The following is a 16,661-nucleotide window of genomic DNA, read 5'->3' on the forward strand; positions in this document are numbered from 1 at the left end:
AAACTTGAGTGAAAGACTGCAGGTAAGCGGTGCAGAACTGGAAGCGGTAAAACCACAGAGACTAAAATCATTCATGGCCATAGGGACTGAAGGGTTGTGGACTTACGTTGCTCTGTAGAGATCAAAACGCCCCTTGTCTTGTATGTGGAACATCAGGTCTCCCCCATTCAGGAACTCCATAACAAAGAACAGATGATCCTGTTTGCAAATAATCAAAGAACGGAAAAAATTACTGGTGCTACTGCAACCACGTATGACGTAGTGATGTGCCTACTGGGGACCAAGCAGCCACTTTCCTCCTCTCCTGAAGTATTCCTCTGTTTCATACACCCCTAAGAGCATATGAGGCTCCTACAGATTTGAGGAGCCTGGTCTTGTATCGTAAAGCTAAACAGCTGATCTTGTATTCTGTGGGTTTCTAGACTTAATAAAAATATACATTTAATAAAAATATACATTTAAATAGACTTACTGACTTGTACCCCTGACAGTCATCTTTTTTCCCCTCACGGAGGGTAAAGCTAAGCTAAGCTCAAGGACTTAAGCTAAACTGTCTCTTAATTCCAGACTGCACAGATGTTTTTTCTGATCAAATTCTCTTCTCACCAACGTATATGTGGGGGTCACTCGTATTTACTTTCCATGAGGCCTGTGAATTACTGCACAGAGCACAAGAAAAGGAAATTTAGTTCTTGCATCACTAAGTTACTGTCACTTGACTGCTGGTAACAGCATCCATTAAAAGGCTACATCTGTTGGGCTGCTGTTGCCATTGGGCTTTTTCTTACCTTTGTCTGAAACGTACAGTAAAGATGTGTCAGAAATGGATTTTCCCACGCAAGTGCGAGGACCCGCTTTTCCACCATGGTACATTCCACATCATCATCAATTAGCACCACATCTTTTTTCAGGGCTTTGATAGCAAAGAATTCATTCTTCCCTTTCAGCTCAGCAAGCAGAACCTACAGCAAATAAAAGATGAGATTACAGCACATGTAGGCAAGGCTGCTGCTGATGGCATCGGTAAGGGAAGGTCAAAGGTGTGTTTATAGCAAGTGCAATGACAATTAAACATGTAAATGGGAAAGATGAGTGGGATTTGGCAAGGTGAAGTTGCTGGACATAGAGATGAGGAGATGGGGCTCAATGACCACATAAACAGGCACAGCAGCTTCCAGAGCAGTTCTTCTGTCAAAGTCTTGTGAGTGGATAAACAAAAGCCACACAAAGCCTGTTCCTTCATAGAGCTGTAGTTTCACAGACAACAGCAGACAGAGGCTGTGGAGGCCACGCTGCTCCCCCACCTCCCTCTGCCACGGCACTGGAGCACTGTCAGCCTGTTTCTATACAGTGTACAGACATAAAATACTGCACTGTGGTGTATAAAGGGCAGTTTCTCTGCCTCGATACTAAATAATCAAAAAACTTACACATTATAAATCACTTCTGAGTTTAGACAAGATTTAGGCAATGAATTTCTAGTGTCTTTGACAAAGATGACTATATTCAATTCTGTTAAAAGATTATCTACCCAAGTAGCAGCAAGCCCTTTCTGGCTAATGGAAACAGCCTATCACATTGCAGAGATCAAGCAAGGCTCTATAAGTTTGTCACATACCTTTCCAAAACTTCCTTTCCCTAGTACTTTATGGAAGACAAAGCTGTCTATGTTGAATTTTCTCCTGCTTGCAATTCGCGACGCCGTCTTGGCTGAGATTCCCTCCCAGAGTTTATCGTACTCGCTGCTATCTGCTAATTGAAACAGGGAGTTTAAAGTTCAATATATGCAGGAATACTGCATGACTCAGATCCCCCGCTAAGAATTACGTACTGACATGCTATTTCAATGCATCTGCTGCTGGAATACTGGAGAATCTAAACATAAGGGTCAACTCCTGTAGTTTATAGCAAAGTATAAATTACGTGAGCATACTTGATAGTGTTGGATTTTAACTGAAGTTGTGATTGTTTCTGATGCTGGGTTTAAGCAATACTTAGACATTATAAAAATCAAAGGCCCTAACTTTCCCGTATGACTAAGATAGAGCATAATTTGGAAAAAAAGATACTTTACAAGCACTGCTTGTAAATGAATTCTTTTTCTTCTGTTAACAGAGCAGGCTAGTCCCTCAGCCTAAGCAGAGAGGCCATAAAAAGATCTGATTTATGCCCAATGCTAGCTAAGAAGCATGATTATATTTTTTAGATATAATCACGACTATCCTATAACTGTAGGTTTTCTTTTTAATCTCCACTGCACAGATCTGCTGGGTCACTAACAAGACACTGATGATAACCACGAGGTGATACCGTGTATGTCCCACAAGCTGCCCAGCACCTGTGATAACCCAGGGAGGAATCACAGTGGCTGCACCCTGACTTAGTATTAAGCTACATAACCTTTGCAAGAGGTTTTTTTCCCTCTGTTCTGGCAAACCAGAAAAAGTATGGCAAGAAGTATCAAAATAATTTTCTTACTGGGCATTTCAAAAGAATTAGTTCAATGTGTGAATGAATAGATAAAATTCTGTACCACTCCAAACCCACCCAGTATCTCTGACTGAGCCTGATTATTTCCATCGGGTAAAAAGTTACTTCTACTGTTGCATTTACTTCTGCATAAATTATTGTAAGTTAGCAGTTAAAAAATAAGGCTTATACAATGCTAGATGCAATACTACTGCCTTAGCAAAAGTGAAAGAAATGACAAAACCTTACTCTGAACCTGTACAGATAGGATTGCTGGTACTAAAACTATTTCAGCCATTCAAATCTCAAGTAGTACTTTGGCTACTTATATCCTAAAATAGACAGCACTTGTCATTGGTTTCTAAAGGCTTGTGAACAAATCAAGGTAATTATCACCGTGCATCACATTTCTGCTACAGGAGGGAGGGAAGGGTGTTGTACATGCGTGTCTGGTTAGCGAGGCATCCTCCAGTTCCATCATGGAGTGATGGAACTGGACCAGTGCTGCAGTGAGGGAAGCAAGCATTTTGCAGAAAGGTGGGTATGTTCACGGACTGAAAATTAGAGGTATTTGTCAAGAAAGCATTTTGTGTGGCTGGGAGAAGGTAAAAAGGGAATTTGTATTTATTTGTTTTAAACAGTGCTTGTTTAAAAAAAAAGTCTAACTTGAGGCAAGAATGAATAACTACTTAAATTGTTAGCTTGGGCAGGCTGGTAGGCAAATGGCTACATTAAAACATTGTAGCTTTTCCCACCTGTTGTGTCTCCTGGAGCTCTAGGTTTCTTATCAAAATCTTGATAAATACCAACGCTTTCTACAGATCCAGAATCAGACCTTCGTGTAGATTTCTGAGGAGGAGAACATTTGAAATTATATTTGCACTATTACTTTAGAAATACTTATAACAATAGCTGTTAAATGTATTAGGATGGCAGTATAAACCTTTCTTTTTAATTAACTCCTAGTACGTATCTTTTCTCAAGAAGTCTGGTTCATACACTATTTAGCCATGTTCAAATCAACCAATTGTTTTACTGCCTTTCCTGCAGGAAAATAAGTCACTGAAATTCCTGGACAGTCTATGTTGTATTGTTCGTTGCAAAATTATTAAAGGTGTAATAGTTTGAATCCACAGCAGGAAGAATGTAAACTGTGGGAAACTGTCCCCTTGGATGTATGTTCATCCGATAGAGGAGATGGGAATCACCGTCACACTGGATGTGCCGAAGTCGTATCTGCATGTGACATCCATCATTAGCACATGGACACAAATTTTATGTATGGAAGATCCCCTAGATCAAATTTTAGTAATGAAAAGATCGAGCTTTTCTGTGTCGTGAAAGAGCTGGTTCAACTGTTTTCAAAGTAAATATTCTGTGAAAGCATAGGAACGCTCAGCTCAGAGGAAATACTGTTGGCTTTTGTCCTATATTTTCCCGTTTTATTTCAAAGCTTGTGTCTGAATCTTTGTTCGCGAGTCAGAAGTCAATCACAAGAGACAAGCATGCCACAGCAAGAGATGAACAATGTAAACTGTTGGGCCAGTGTTAATTCCAGAGGAGTTTTCTCTGTGTGTGTATCAGATTAATTGAGAATATCCAATATATTTCTTCTTATTTAATTTTAGCATTCAGGTGGAATTCTAAAGGTGAAGCATGTAAAAACAGACTTCAACATTATGATACCACTGTTTAAACAATTAAACAGAAAGGGAGAGAATAACCTTGGCACCACAGAAGAACAAAGTTGGATTTCAGGCAACCACACACCTTTTCAAAACTTCTTTGTTAGGTAGGATCTCACACACCCCACCCCACCCAATTTCAACTTTAGGCTACTGACATCTTCGTTAGTCTCTTTACGGGTCAAATTAAAAAGAGAAAGCTGATTGCATTTCTTCTGTTCCAAACTCAGTTCCCCAAAGAAATGATACAGAAAAGAAGTAAAATCCCCAAAATGCTCTGAAAACAACTAATTACCGGACAAATGGCAATAAAGCTTACCTGGCTAACTTGATTTAAAGCTTCAGCTAGCAACTTCTGGTTTATTCCACATAAGTTTGCCACCTTCTTCTGGCATTTATGATGCACGTTCATCCCACATTCTAAAAGAAATGTAAGGACGGTTATACAAGCATCAGGAAAATACTGTTGTCTGACATTACAACAAAAAGGGCTGCTTCTCTGTGCAGTTCGGAAACCTTGTTATAAGACCAGACTGGACACGGATCCATCACTGTTCGTACAATTGCAATTTTAATCTTTCACTCAATGAAGGCTACAATAATTGTTCAAAGGGAAAAAAACTCCAATCATCATTCCTGTATTCTCAAAATCTGTTACAATAAAGATTATCTTGCCTTTTTGTGGGAGAATTATAAAAATGGGATTTACAGTAAACATTTTCAGTACGCTTTTAGGCACTACCTTGAGTCAGACTCGCCAAATTTCAGCTACTTGCAAAGCACTGAATTTTGATTATACTCAAGATTACGCCTCCGCAGCGCGTTTTCTGACTACGTTAGACGCTCACCTTGGCTGAGCTGTCCCACGAGCCAAGCGCCTATTTGCCTCTCTCTAGTACAACACCTTTTTCAACCACATGTGGCTGAGATGAATCCCATTCTACGTAACGCATGCAGAAATGCACAGGGTGTAGCAGTAGCTGATCTCTAGCAGGGGGTGGAACACTGGCAGAGCATGGCGAGGTCCCAGCTGCCCTCCCTCCTCCTCTGTACCTTCACATTTGAGTCCTTGTTTGACCAGCCCCCAGAGCAGGCTGCCGCAGTGGTCGCAGAAGGTGGGGCTCATGTAGTTGTAAACTTTGAAGCGATGAGGCATGTCAATGTTGAAACGTTCCTTCTGAAACTGAGGACAGGGAGAGGGATGCTTCTTACAGAAAACTGCTCAGGTATTACACAAAGCTACAGCAGTTTTATCGTGAATACCCTACTCTTAACATCCCTCATACAGCAGGGAAAGAATTTGCCCATCAAATACTACCCACCCCTTTGCAGGGCTCCTAACTACTTCTCTTGGTTGAAAGTTTCATCCATTACACATTACATACAGTCTTGAAGAGAAGACAGTAACTTGGGTAGTACAGCCAAGCGCCTCCCAAACAGACTTGGCTGTTTGGATACAAAGTTTTGTGAGCTCAGGAGCATTTAATTACATCATTACACTTTAAAGATAATTGTTCCAGCTCTTACCATTGTGTCCCTGCTGTTGGCGGCAGTACCAGTACACCTCCCAATGATTTTATCAATACATTTCTTATGAATAGCCGCATTGCATTCTTCAGGACATGCACAAGAAAAAAAATGATTCCTTCAGATAACAAATACATGGGATGAGGTGTTTGCATTTCATAATATAATGTGAAAAACACGCTCCTTTCCATCATACTACATACACCGAAACCTTTATTTTCTGTCAAGATGATGATCATCTTTAAGCTGATTCCCCCATTTTCTTTTATCATAAACTCTATTTCTAAACTCAATCTGCCTCCATTAGGCAACGCCACCAGCATTTGATAACAGGAAAACAATATTATGCTTTTGAGTTTCACCCTTTGCTACCTCCCCTCCTGTCTGGAGCAATGCACAGAGATCTTATGCCAAGTCAAAAACTGCTTTTCCATTCAGCTGCAAAACCCCTCAATAGTTGTAAGTAATTTTACAACAGGTTTCACGAAAAAGGACTTTCATAAATGAGTACAACTTTTCAACAGTATTACACACTTATGAGAAAAAGTTAAATCTAAATCTTGATATGAAAAAATTCAGGTAGGAATCATAATTAGACAGCCCTAGGTTATCATGCAAAACTGATGCTTGGCATCTACTATTACCTACAGTGATGATGCACTGTGCCATGCATAATTACAGAAGATTTTTCAACATTAACTATTGGATCTACAGATACCTGTGGGAAGTAGTACAAGAAACAGGTAAAAAATCAACTTACGCCTACATTTGTATCCCTGCTTGTTGAGTCCCCTGAAAAACAAATTATAAAGAAGGAAATCAAAAACATAGATTTGCTGGAATAAAAGGTGAGGTTTCTTCATTTCTACCATGTCAACCAGTCAATCATTTGCCTATGGGAATATTTGTTACAATTAATACATTGGTCTAAATTCTGCTATTTAGAATCCTCTGTCTTATGAAAGCAAGGTTTAGAAGATAAGGTAGTGTTTTGATAGACCAGCAAATCAGGAGGGAAACCCAGAAAAGACAAGGTTTCAATCACAATGGAAATCATCCTGATCTGACTTACTACAAAACCGGCCTTAATATGAAAGGGATCCAGCTTCTCACTCTTGGGGGTCTTTACTCTGCTTTCGGCTACTTCACATCTCAGAGTTTCAGGATTATTTTCTCAGATCCTCCCACCTCATTCTCCTGTGAAAGAGCTGCTGTTGATTATGGGCCAGATCTCACTTGATGCTGATGGACTTTTTTGCCAATTATTTCGATGGCAAAAATGTTCAAGTTCTATTTTTTAATGTGAAAGAGACAAGTATAGTTCTTCAGGTCTCAATATACCTGAAGCGAATTGTATAATTATTTGGCCCTTGGGGGTGGGGGAAGCTTAGTGTTTCCTTCTTACCATACAAAGTCTTTGCAGACAGAGCAAAACGTAGGTTGTCCAAAGAAGGTAGCAATAAATTCATGATTTTTGATGTAGTGGATTTTGGCTTGCTTGATTGCTCCTCTCCTGTTCATAGTCACTGTCCCCTCCTCTTCTCTCATTGACTGTTTGCAGTCTAAGGGGGAGACAAGAAGATACACTTTTAGGACTTCAAGGTATTACAGAGATTAATATTTGCTTCTCCAAAAAGTTCAGTTTGTTTTTCTGTTTCAGACTTGTGTTTCTATTTATTTTACACTTGCTTTCTGCAGACAGACTTTCAGTCCAGCAAGGGTGGAACACATGCACATGCTGCTTCCTAAGGTGTCTCTGTGTCCTCGTCTGCAAGTACTTCCTTCTCCTGCTCATTCAGAAGAAGCCTTCAGCAAATGAGCCGAGAAGCAGCAGCAGGAATGGTGTACAGTCCTGCTAGAGAAATGACAACCACAGTTGTTTCTTGAAAAAAAAAATGTAAGCTCCTATACGTTATGTGATTTCTGTGCAAGAGAAATAAATGTTTTATTGGAAGCAGGAGGGTCTTCTCCTTCAGCAGAAGCCTTTTCATGCTGTTGCTCCACGTGCCCTCCTGAATCAGGACTACACAGAAATGCAGGTGAAGTGCTGCAGGACCTCCGGAGTCACCACCAGACCAGACTACTATAAGACGGGTTTCTTCCAGCCTCCAGGATTGTTAAGCAGTGAGGACAATTGAGATTTTTCAATCAGAAATTTCCATTACGTTATCTCATAATGTTGATGTTGTACCTGTCAAACTTGTCTGTGTCTCATTCCTCTCTCCTCCTAGCCCCCAGGGGGTTAGGCTATATACTATAGTACACAGTACTATACAATCCTAGAGTAATAATGGTACATACAATATCATATACTGTAGCATCTAATACTATCTTACATTTAATTTACAGTAGTATTACCCAAGAAATAAAACAACAAAAAAATTCTCAGGTCCTTCATTACAAGTGATAGTTATTTCTACTAATTTCCAAGGAAGCTTCTGAGTTTGTCTTACAAAACTGAGTATTTTGTGTCTCAATCTTTCAGCCACAACTCAGAATATACAGTCTTACTTATACATTTTGAAAATAATAGGAGTTTGTAAGAGAGGTAACCCCATGAAGGTGTATCGAGAGAGATTGTGTAACCAGTAATTTAAACCTAAGACACTTTTCTGGTCAATAGAGATGAGCTGTTGAGGAACAGTCCCATCCAGCAGGAAAAGAGAAAGGTTTGAATCAGCAACAAGGAGCTGATCAACTGCTAACTGCATCAGCTCTGGCCAGCAGCTTGTGGGTCCCAACCTGGAAGAAACATGGACATGGTTTGCAAATTGAAAGTGCTACAAAGTTTAGGGTAACAGGAGATTGCTTTTTGCAGGGTGGGAGTTTCCACAACAACAGAGCAAGGAAAAAGCCAAAAGAGCGTTTTTTCCCATTGTTAATAGCATCAGGTTTTATTTTCTCGTTTGCCTCGCTACCTTTCATCAGTATCAGTGAGAGCTTTGCTTTTTCTACTGATACAAACAGATTTGTTTCCTTTGCCAAGTCACACTAACCGCAATGCCTGGGCTCCCTTTTTCTTGTTGCTACCTGTGCTTAGTTTTTGTCATTTTATTAGCTGGCTGCCACCACTGCTACTCCAACAGACCACTGAACCTGGAATACAATCTATCATTTCATATCATTTTGAGTGTTCTGAACTAATTTATCAGTCACAGCCAACAGCAGCCAGGCTGCAGCAGCATGTACTACTGTCTTCTTAGAAAAGAGAGGACAACGAACGTCAGCTCAGAGATTAAAGAAAGATTAAGCATATTACTGAAAAGAAAGATCAAAAAAGGTCCCCGGGTTTTGCCACTAGGTATTAATGCACTTTTCTGAGAAACTGGCCATCTGGTTCAGAGGAAAACCCATGCTGCTTCTCCCTGAAAAAAGCTCACAGCATGCACTATGACACCCTGGCACTATGTACTGAGTTGCCTCTTCCCTTCAATGAACAGGATTCATTTCTGCTGTTCAAACAGGCTACTGAGTTCACCCAACAAAAACTCCCATCAGCTGCTGCACTTCAGTTTGTCGAAGTCTGCAAACAGTACTATCTCTTTGTTTAATCCTGCTGAGCAAATACAGACCTCACCCACTGTTCCTCAAATGCTTCAGGGAAACCACACGCTGAAACGTGTGCAAGGAAAACAATGTTGTTGAGAGTCAGTAATACTTCATATTGTTTGCTGCATGAAAAAGATGTCTTCATAAGGGTGATTTAATCGGTAACAGCAACAGAGAAAGTCGTGTTGCTTTGTAACATGTATTCTGAGGAGATAACATGCGATGGAAAAAATTAAGGGACAAAAGTCTCCCTGAAGCCTAACACAAGCAAACCAAGTGTTTAGTAAGGAACTAACAGGATTCATCAGGTGAACAGGACACAGCTTCTCCTCACACTGAAATACGTGTAGCAATTTAGTCTTGTTGATATCGTGTGCAAAAGCCTCTGCCAAAACTTCATTGAGATATGGGAAACTGCAGTGTTTCCTCCCTGTCTGGAACACTGATATCAAACTCAATAGAAATACGTGAGACTGGCATTTATTTTTTGAGAGGATAATTAATAAACTAATTACTTAATTTGTACAAAGGTGGGGGGTTAAAAAAAAAAAAGGAAAGATAAAAACTCACTTTCCTTAAACATACTTTAACAGTGAAGAATCCTTGAGCACAGCAGAACTTCAAAATCTGCACATAAGAACACACATTCTTCACAACCGGCTGCCTTATTAAATAACTTTGCCAAAACTAACCAATATATCAAAGTATAGCTGAGAGCATTTTTGTACGCTTCAGAAGAAGCAGAGAGGTTTGGATAGCAGCTGTAAATCGAGTGCACCTGAAGCTGAGATGGCTCTGCAGTGATAGTGTAGTTCATTTCAATTTACTGTGGGTGTGTTTAACAAGTTATCTTTAATGTGTAAATTCCTTTTCACGTGTATTGCTCCAGAAAAGCGTTAAGAAGTTCAGTCAACCATGGACCGAGCTGGGGAATAAAGGCTTTATTTCAAAGATGCAGAGAGAATTAACAATTGTAAGGAAGTAACTTTCCCAATAACTGTATGGATGCAGGGTAGAGATGGGGGTGAAGGAAGAAACACAAAGGGAAAGCCTTTGCTTTCCCCTCCAAGCAAGCCAGGATTTCCACAGATGAAATGCCTGTCCTGGGCCAGCACGTAGTCAGAAACAGTCATGTACAAAACAGCTGAATCAGCAGCTAGAATCCAGGTGACCTCTGCAGCCTGGACCTGAAATTAATCATTTTGGACCCAGCACACACCATTAAACATAATCTACTTCCTCGATTGAGGACCGTGGTTAATATTTATCACTGACACATCATGCATGTATTTCAAGGTCTCTTCTCAAAACTTGCAGCTGATCTGACAAAAGCAGCCAGGACTCCTCCATGCCATATATTCATTAAGAAACCACTAAACACGCCTGTGAATTGGCAGTGCAGCTCTCCAGAAGTGCTGTAAACATACCATTGTATACACTATTTAATTGCAGCGCCAGACCGTCTGACTATTTCAGTCCTTACAGTCACTAACATAACATGCAACCCATCGTCTGGAAAACATTTGCTAAAACAATATTTCTAGGACTCTGTTGAACTGTAATAAACCTCAAGGTGAGACGTCAAATTGTCTCAACTGACCTCAAAAATTCAAGGACATAAGAAAACAACCTCCAGAATAACCCTACTAGATTTTTTACAAGAAAGAATAGAAAAATTATTTACCAGTTTCAGAGTTCATTTTTCATTTTAACTTGATCATTTTGCAGTTCTGTTTGCGAACAGGTGACAGATAATAGTGCTACTGTCAGAAACTGAGAACCTGGACTTCACTTCAAACAGGGTCAGGCAAAACATCTTCTGAGCTAACCGGCTGCTCGAGTTGAGATTTGCCTGAAACTTTATAATAAATTATAAAGCCTATTAATACTTCTGTTCAGTGTTCTGTTCTGCTGTTCTACTGCCTTGCACTTGGCTTTGTTTGCAAGTTAAGTGTGCCTTCAGGTCAAGAAACATATTAATCCCACAGAGCAATCATTAAAAAGGAAAGCTTGTTGCTAACAAAGGAAACTTTCCTGGTATGAACCATCTCAGAGGAAAACTGCTCTTTAACCTGGCTCTAGAGAGGACTGCTCTACAGATCACCTGTTCAAAAAAAAAAAAAAAAACCAAAAACAAAACAAGCAAAAAATTTCCCCGAAAACATCTACAGAAATACAAGTTTCCCAAAAGTCTACACTTCTGTGACATGAACTTGCTATGCTAAATCATTTTGGGTTTTGCAATAATTACATTTCATTTGCACACAGAGTATTTATATTGCTATGTGTTTCTCTTTTTTTTTTTTTTTTAAACTATCTCAGACATTCTCAGCACTTGCATATTTTACACTGTTGACATTTAAGTAGCAATACAGTAATTCGCTACTGTACAAGCCAATACTATTTGCTCTCAACACTGGCACATAATCTCAAATTACCTATTTCAGCCCCAAGCAGTTACACTCCAAACTTTAGCAGAGTGGTCAAAACCAGCATTACAGACTCTTAGTAGCACCTTTATGTATGTATACCACATGTAATCGTGCATGCATTTCTACTGTAAGACAAACTACAAGTATGTTATGTTCTGCTCCGCGCAGAGACTGGGACACCCAGGGGACACCGACTTCTTGCCTGCTCCTCTAAATGAATGAAGTCCTGCCCCGGCCACTGAGCCGGCACCCACTGCAGCTCTGCCTGACGCTCAGCACAGCACCCTGGGGACTGCTCTGCAGCTACTTCTAGCACATCTCTACTGAACTGGTCTTTCATAAGCATTAATTAAGTCAGTGGTCTTTTAGAAAACTGCTAAAACAAAACGCCAGAGTTTTAACAAGCCCTGACTTTCAATGGAGGAGAAAAAAAATCCCACGTCCACACTAGAGTCTTTGTAGCACTCACACAGTCTGCAGAGCTGCTCTAACACAGTCTGTGCTCAGCTGTCCAGAGCACTTTTTTTTTTATTTTTTTTTATTTCAGTGTTTTGGTTAACAATTCTGCGCAAATACCCGATAGCTCATTCGCTGTGGTAAAACAGGGAATAAACTGGAAAACAGGCTGTTCTCTTTTTTAAATTACAAAGGCACAGTAAAACCAACCTTTAACACTACAGTATCCAAGTCAAATTCCTTGTGAACATACAAACTATATCGGATTTTCTCTGTTCTACACATTAGCTACCCTACTAACCAACTACACTGCTAACTTTCTGTTTATGAAATTACTACACCCGCAAATTTTGATTTTCTTAAAGAAAATTAAGCTGGAAAATGTTTTAATTAAATTCATGCAATCGTATTTCTAGATGCAAATTAAAGCAGATGCTAGGTGCCACTGAATAACTACCACATCTACCAAATTTCTAGAAGCACACCTCATCCATAGAGAAATTTGCTTCAATTCTTAATTTAGACTCATGCAATATGCAGACTGTGATAGCATAGCTGTTATTTACACTATTATTGTTCACAGATGCTTCAGAAAAATTCTAAAATCTTTTACTTCCCCAACACTCATCTCAACACACACAGAGAAAAACATTCAAAATATATTCAGCTCTCTGTTTCATGTTCCTCTCCCAGAAGTCAGATACTTGAGATATCAAGAGTTCACATGCAAATTACTTGCCTTCTGATACATCTAATAGTATTTTAAGGAAAGAATTCACCAACCCCTTCTCCATGAATCTGAAGTCAGCAAAACAGTCATTCACATTTCAAAAACAAGACACGAACGTACTTCCAAAGCAAGCTGCTAACACCGCACAAGACACTCGGCAGTAGAGCAAGCCACCTCTGTGATCCTGGGCTTTCTTACTCGATAAGGTCGTCAACTACATTTGAATAAACAAAGTTCAAGCAAACCATTAAACGTATTGCAACTCCCACCTATTAAAACTAAAGCTGCTTTACAGAATTATAACCTAGTTTCAATACTACAACAAGAGAAGGATTGGCAGAAAGAAAACGGTATTCTGAAATGAAAATGGGGGTCAGCACCCTGTTCTCGCATTTCACACGTCAGAAGAAAACTTTTAATTTTCAGCACAAGGTTGTTTTCAAATCACAGGACAGAAGACAAAAAAGTTCTTTGATAGCTAAAAGTCAGGCCTCTGCAGTCCCAGAAGAAAATCTCTACGACCAGGAAGACTTCTCATATACTGCCCTAAATTAACTGCTCAGACCTCAGTGTGCAAAAAGACTACACAAATGAAATGCCTCAGTGTAAAAATTTTTATCTAATGATAAATCTGATAACGGAGCAATAACACGCTTAATACTGCTGCCTACCTTCAAAGCAGAGAAAAGTAGTTTTCTATAAAGATGGCAGAACGCTTGCAGCTTGGAAGGAAGGGTTGAAACCCAACAGCTGTAGTTTGCAAAACAAGCCAAAGAAAGAGCTAGCTACTTTTGCAAAGTCCTCGGAGATTTTTTAAAAAAAAGGTAGCACCTACAATTCAAAGATATTAATGGTAGCAATACTTTCAAATAAACCAGGGAACACCTGAAATACTAGTTTCAGAACAAGCCTTTTTTAGTATTTTACAAACAGAGCTACCATCCAGTTCTGTATGGAAAGGCACGTCAGAGAGAAAACAAAATGGTATGTGCATAGGAAGGAATGTGAACTGTCTCTGAGCTTTCAACTATTAACTAAGGGTTTTAGCAATGTGAAGAATGGAAGTTAATACAAACATCCTTGTAACACACTAACAAACTTCTCTGCTCTAGCAGTGGCTAATTTAACTAGAAAAAGCATTCACAGCAGTGCAATGACGAGCCAAAACTCATTCAATGTTTGCCTTTTAGCAATATACAGATAGTGACGTGAGGGAGGTCTATAATTTTGAGGATCAGTATGCTAAAATGTATTGATGTTTGATGTGAACACTGCAAATATCAGATTGAATGACTTTCCTTCACAAAATGTAGATGTACAAATGTCTTGAAAGGGAGTTTTCACTGCCTCTGCGGTTTGATTACCAAAATGGTATGGGCGAGTAATTTTCTGTAAAGCAGAAGGTTACTAGAAGTTGTCACAAAGTAGGTCTAACAAGAGCATTAACATGTGAATCTTAACTTGCCAATTAACGTATGATTGCGTGACTTCATGATCTGTTTGGTAATTAGGCTTCATCCACTACCATCTGCAATCTCTAATAAAGGCAATGAAAAGAATTGCAAGAACACTGTACCAGTTTTTAAATTATTTTGATAAATGACTAAGCACAATTATTTTAGCACTTAGAGCACACAAGTATATTACCTTCCTAATAACCACTAATAGTAAATTATGAAAGATTTTCACTTATGCCATCTCTACTGTTCCTCTTGTCTTTGCGGAAAGGAGCAAATATGCTTCAGACTCATGAAATAAGCAACTGATAACACTTAAGTTGGTTTTGCAAAGTTTTGGTTGAGAAACTGTTGCTTTTCCTGGACAAATGGATTTCTGTATGTCTCATTAAATAGATTCTCATAATACCACTGCCCCATGAAACTGCCTTGCACAGAAAAGTCAAGACAAAGGTTTTCTAATAAAATGGCTCACAACAGTTTAAATGCAAACCAGAATATTACTGGTGCATAAACAGAGAACTTGTGATCTTCAGAGAAACACTCTTCCTTACAGGCTCTTCAGTGTCACAGAATTTTTGCTTTAAATTTTCATAAAGGAGATGACAATAATGAGTGTATAGGCTATTCTATTGTCATTGGAAAGATAAAAATGTCACTTCTGAAGTGTCATGTGCTGCATATCACGTTCTATCTTTAGTAGGTTTTCTAGTAACTGCTACGCAGATTGCACATGTACTACAAAAATGTATGGTACCTTCAGTATTAACTTACTCTATGAGAGTAGAACTATGTTTCCTGTATACATGTGGGGGAATAAAAAAACCCAAACACCAATGCTTTAAAACTTACTGCTTACTCTTTCCACTTATTATTTACAAACACACAGATTAAGCCATGTAAGAATGATAGACTAATATGGCAGACTCAGCTCCCAAGAAATAATGGTTTTGTGACTTCTAGTATGGGAAAGTTTTAGCCACTAGCTAAGCAAGTTATGAGGCTTACATAATTTCCTTTACAAAATAATTCCACAGATACACAAATCCCTGCCAAAATATTTGTTTTTATTACTGTAAAGTTTCCTCTCTCGTAATTAACTATCTTTTACCTCCTAGCTGCTTCTTCAAATAGCACGTGTAGATTTCTAACATATACAGGTTGTTCACCTTTTAAACTGATATGGCAGAACATTGATTAGATTTGCATTTTAACACCTAACTATCCACTCATTGCTACAATCAGTTTCCATGATCATTGACTGTGACACCTGAATCCCAGGCATCTCAGACCTGCTTCCCCAATTCACAAAAAAAGTTTCCCACATAAGCTAGAACAAGAGATTTAACTTCTTTGCACCTAAAAAGGAACTGATAATATCTTTTCTCTCATATCAAAACATGAAGACAGACATATTAAAGACTCAAAAGTGGCTAAATGCAACAGCAATACAGGACACAAAGGGATTCAGAAATGAACAAAAGTAGCCACGACTCCACATAACAAAAAACCCCTACAAAACAAACTAATAAAAATCAGAAAATTCTACGCAGTACACCAGGTGATTTTTATTTTTTTTGTGAGCTACATCCTGTATGCCACAAAAGGAATGTAAAAAAAAAGTTTTCTTTTTACATAACTGACTGAAAATAAACAGTTGACATTACCTGCGTCTTCCAAAAAGTACTGCACAGCCATCAGCACCTTCCCCTGAGGTTGTAGGTCAAGCTATGGAAAGAAAGGTATCAGCAGTGAAGTATTTGACCAAAACCTTCAGGAATTTAAACAGCTCTTTCTAGGGAATCAAAGTATAATATTCAATACCTATTAGATTACAACCCTCTTCCATATCTCACTGCTGCAGCTGAACCAGAGGCTTTTATTCTATTGCTTTTACTAATGTTCTGCATTTCTTTGATGTCTACTCAAAAGTTCAGCACAAACTTCACATTGTTTATGTACGTCCCCCCTTTCCCATGTTTTGCAAAGAAGTTTGTTGGCTTCTGTTTTCACTATTAGTGAAAGCAATTTGCACAGGAACCCAGCTTTAAAAGAAAAAGTCTATACAATCCTTTATATACTTATTGAGAGTACAAACCATAGAAATATCAAATACTGTTGCCTGTAATCTGAAAAACTGCTTTCATCAAAATTTATTTCACTTTCTCCCTCAAACCATTACACATGGTTTCTGTGGCAAATTCTGCAGACCAGCTAAAACAAATGCCTTTTAAGACAATAGTTGAGATCACTTCCTGTGCTCACAAAGTAGCCACTAATTCTTAAACTGCTGTCTTTGTAAAAGATAAGAAGCCATTAAGCATGAAACACACTGATTCAGCTTTCACTTCAGCAC

General features: G+C 38.9%; 2 protein-coding genes across 10 annotated transcripts in view; one reads left to right on the plus strand and one right to left on the minus strand.

The window, feature by feature from the left end:
- The window catches only part of LOC104365892 (6-phosphofructo-2-kinase/fructose-2,6-bisphosphatase 4), a 70,261-nt gene extending 62,280 nt beyond the window's left edge, over positions 1–7,981 (plus strand). The window contains exon 15 of the transcript XR_006165937.1: positions 7,380–7,981. The gene's annotated coding sequence lies outside the window, so the exon portion shown is untranslated. The remainder of the gene's footprint in view (positions 1–7,379) is intronic.
- The window catches only part of PRKCD (protein kinase C delta), a 68,182-nt gene that overhangs the window by 7,039 nt on the left and 44,482 nt on the right, over positions 1–16,661 (minus strand). For 8 of the 9 annotated variants that reach the window (XM_042799323.1, XM_042799322.1, XM_032984137.2 and 5 more), the window contains 10 exons: positions 15,973–16,033; positions 7,087–7,243; positions 6,442–6,473; positions 5,682–5,767; positions 5,208–5,337; positions 4,474–4,574; positions 3,225–3,318; positions 1,619–1,752; positions 789–962; positions 107–198 (listed from right to left, as the gene is read on the minus strand). In XM_042799323.1, coding sequence (XP_042655257.1) covers positions 107–198; positions 789–962; positions 1,619–1,752; positions 3,225–3,318; positions 4,474–4,574; positions 5,208–5,337; positions 5,682–5,767; positions 6,442–6,473; positions 7,087–7,243; positions 15,973–16,033 — 1,061 coding nt within the window. The remainder of the gene's footprint in view (positions 1–106; positions 199–788; positions 963–1,618; positions 1,753–3,224; positions 3,319–4,473; positions 4,575–5,207; positions 5,338–5,681; positions 5,768–6,441; positions 6,474–7,086; positions 7,244–15,972; positions 16,034–16,661) is intronic. The other variant, XM_032984141.2, reaches the window with a different exon arrangement.

This window comes from Tyto alba, unplaced genomic scaffold (assembly GCF_018691265.1).
Source record: "Tyto alba isolate M040663 unplaced genomic scaffold, T.alba_DEE_v4.0 Super-Scaffold_3, whole genome shotgun sequence".
NCBI lineage: Eukaryota > Metazoa > Chordata > Aves > Strigiformes > Tytonidae > Tyto > Tyto alba.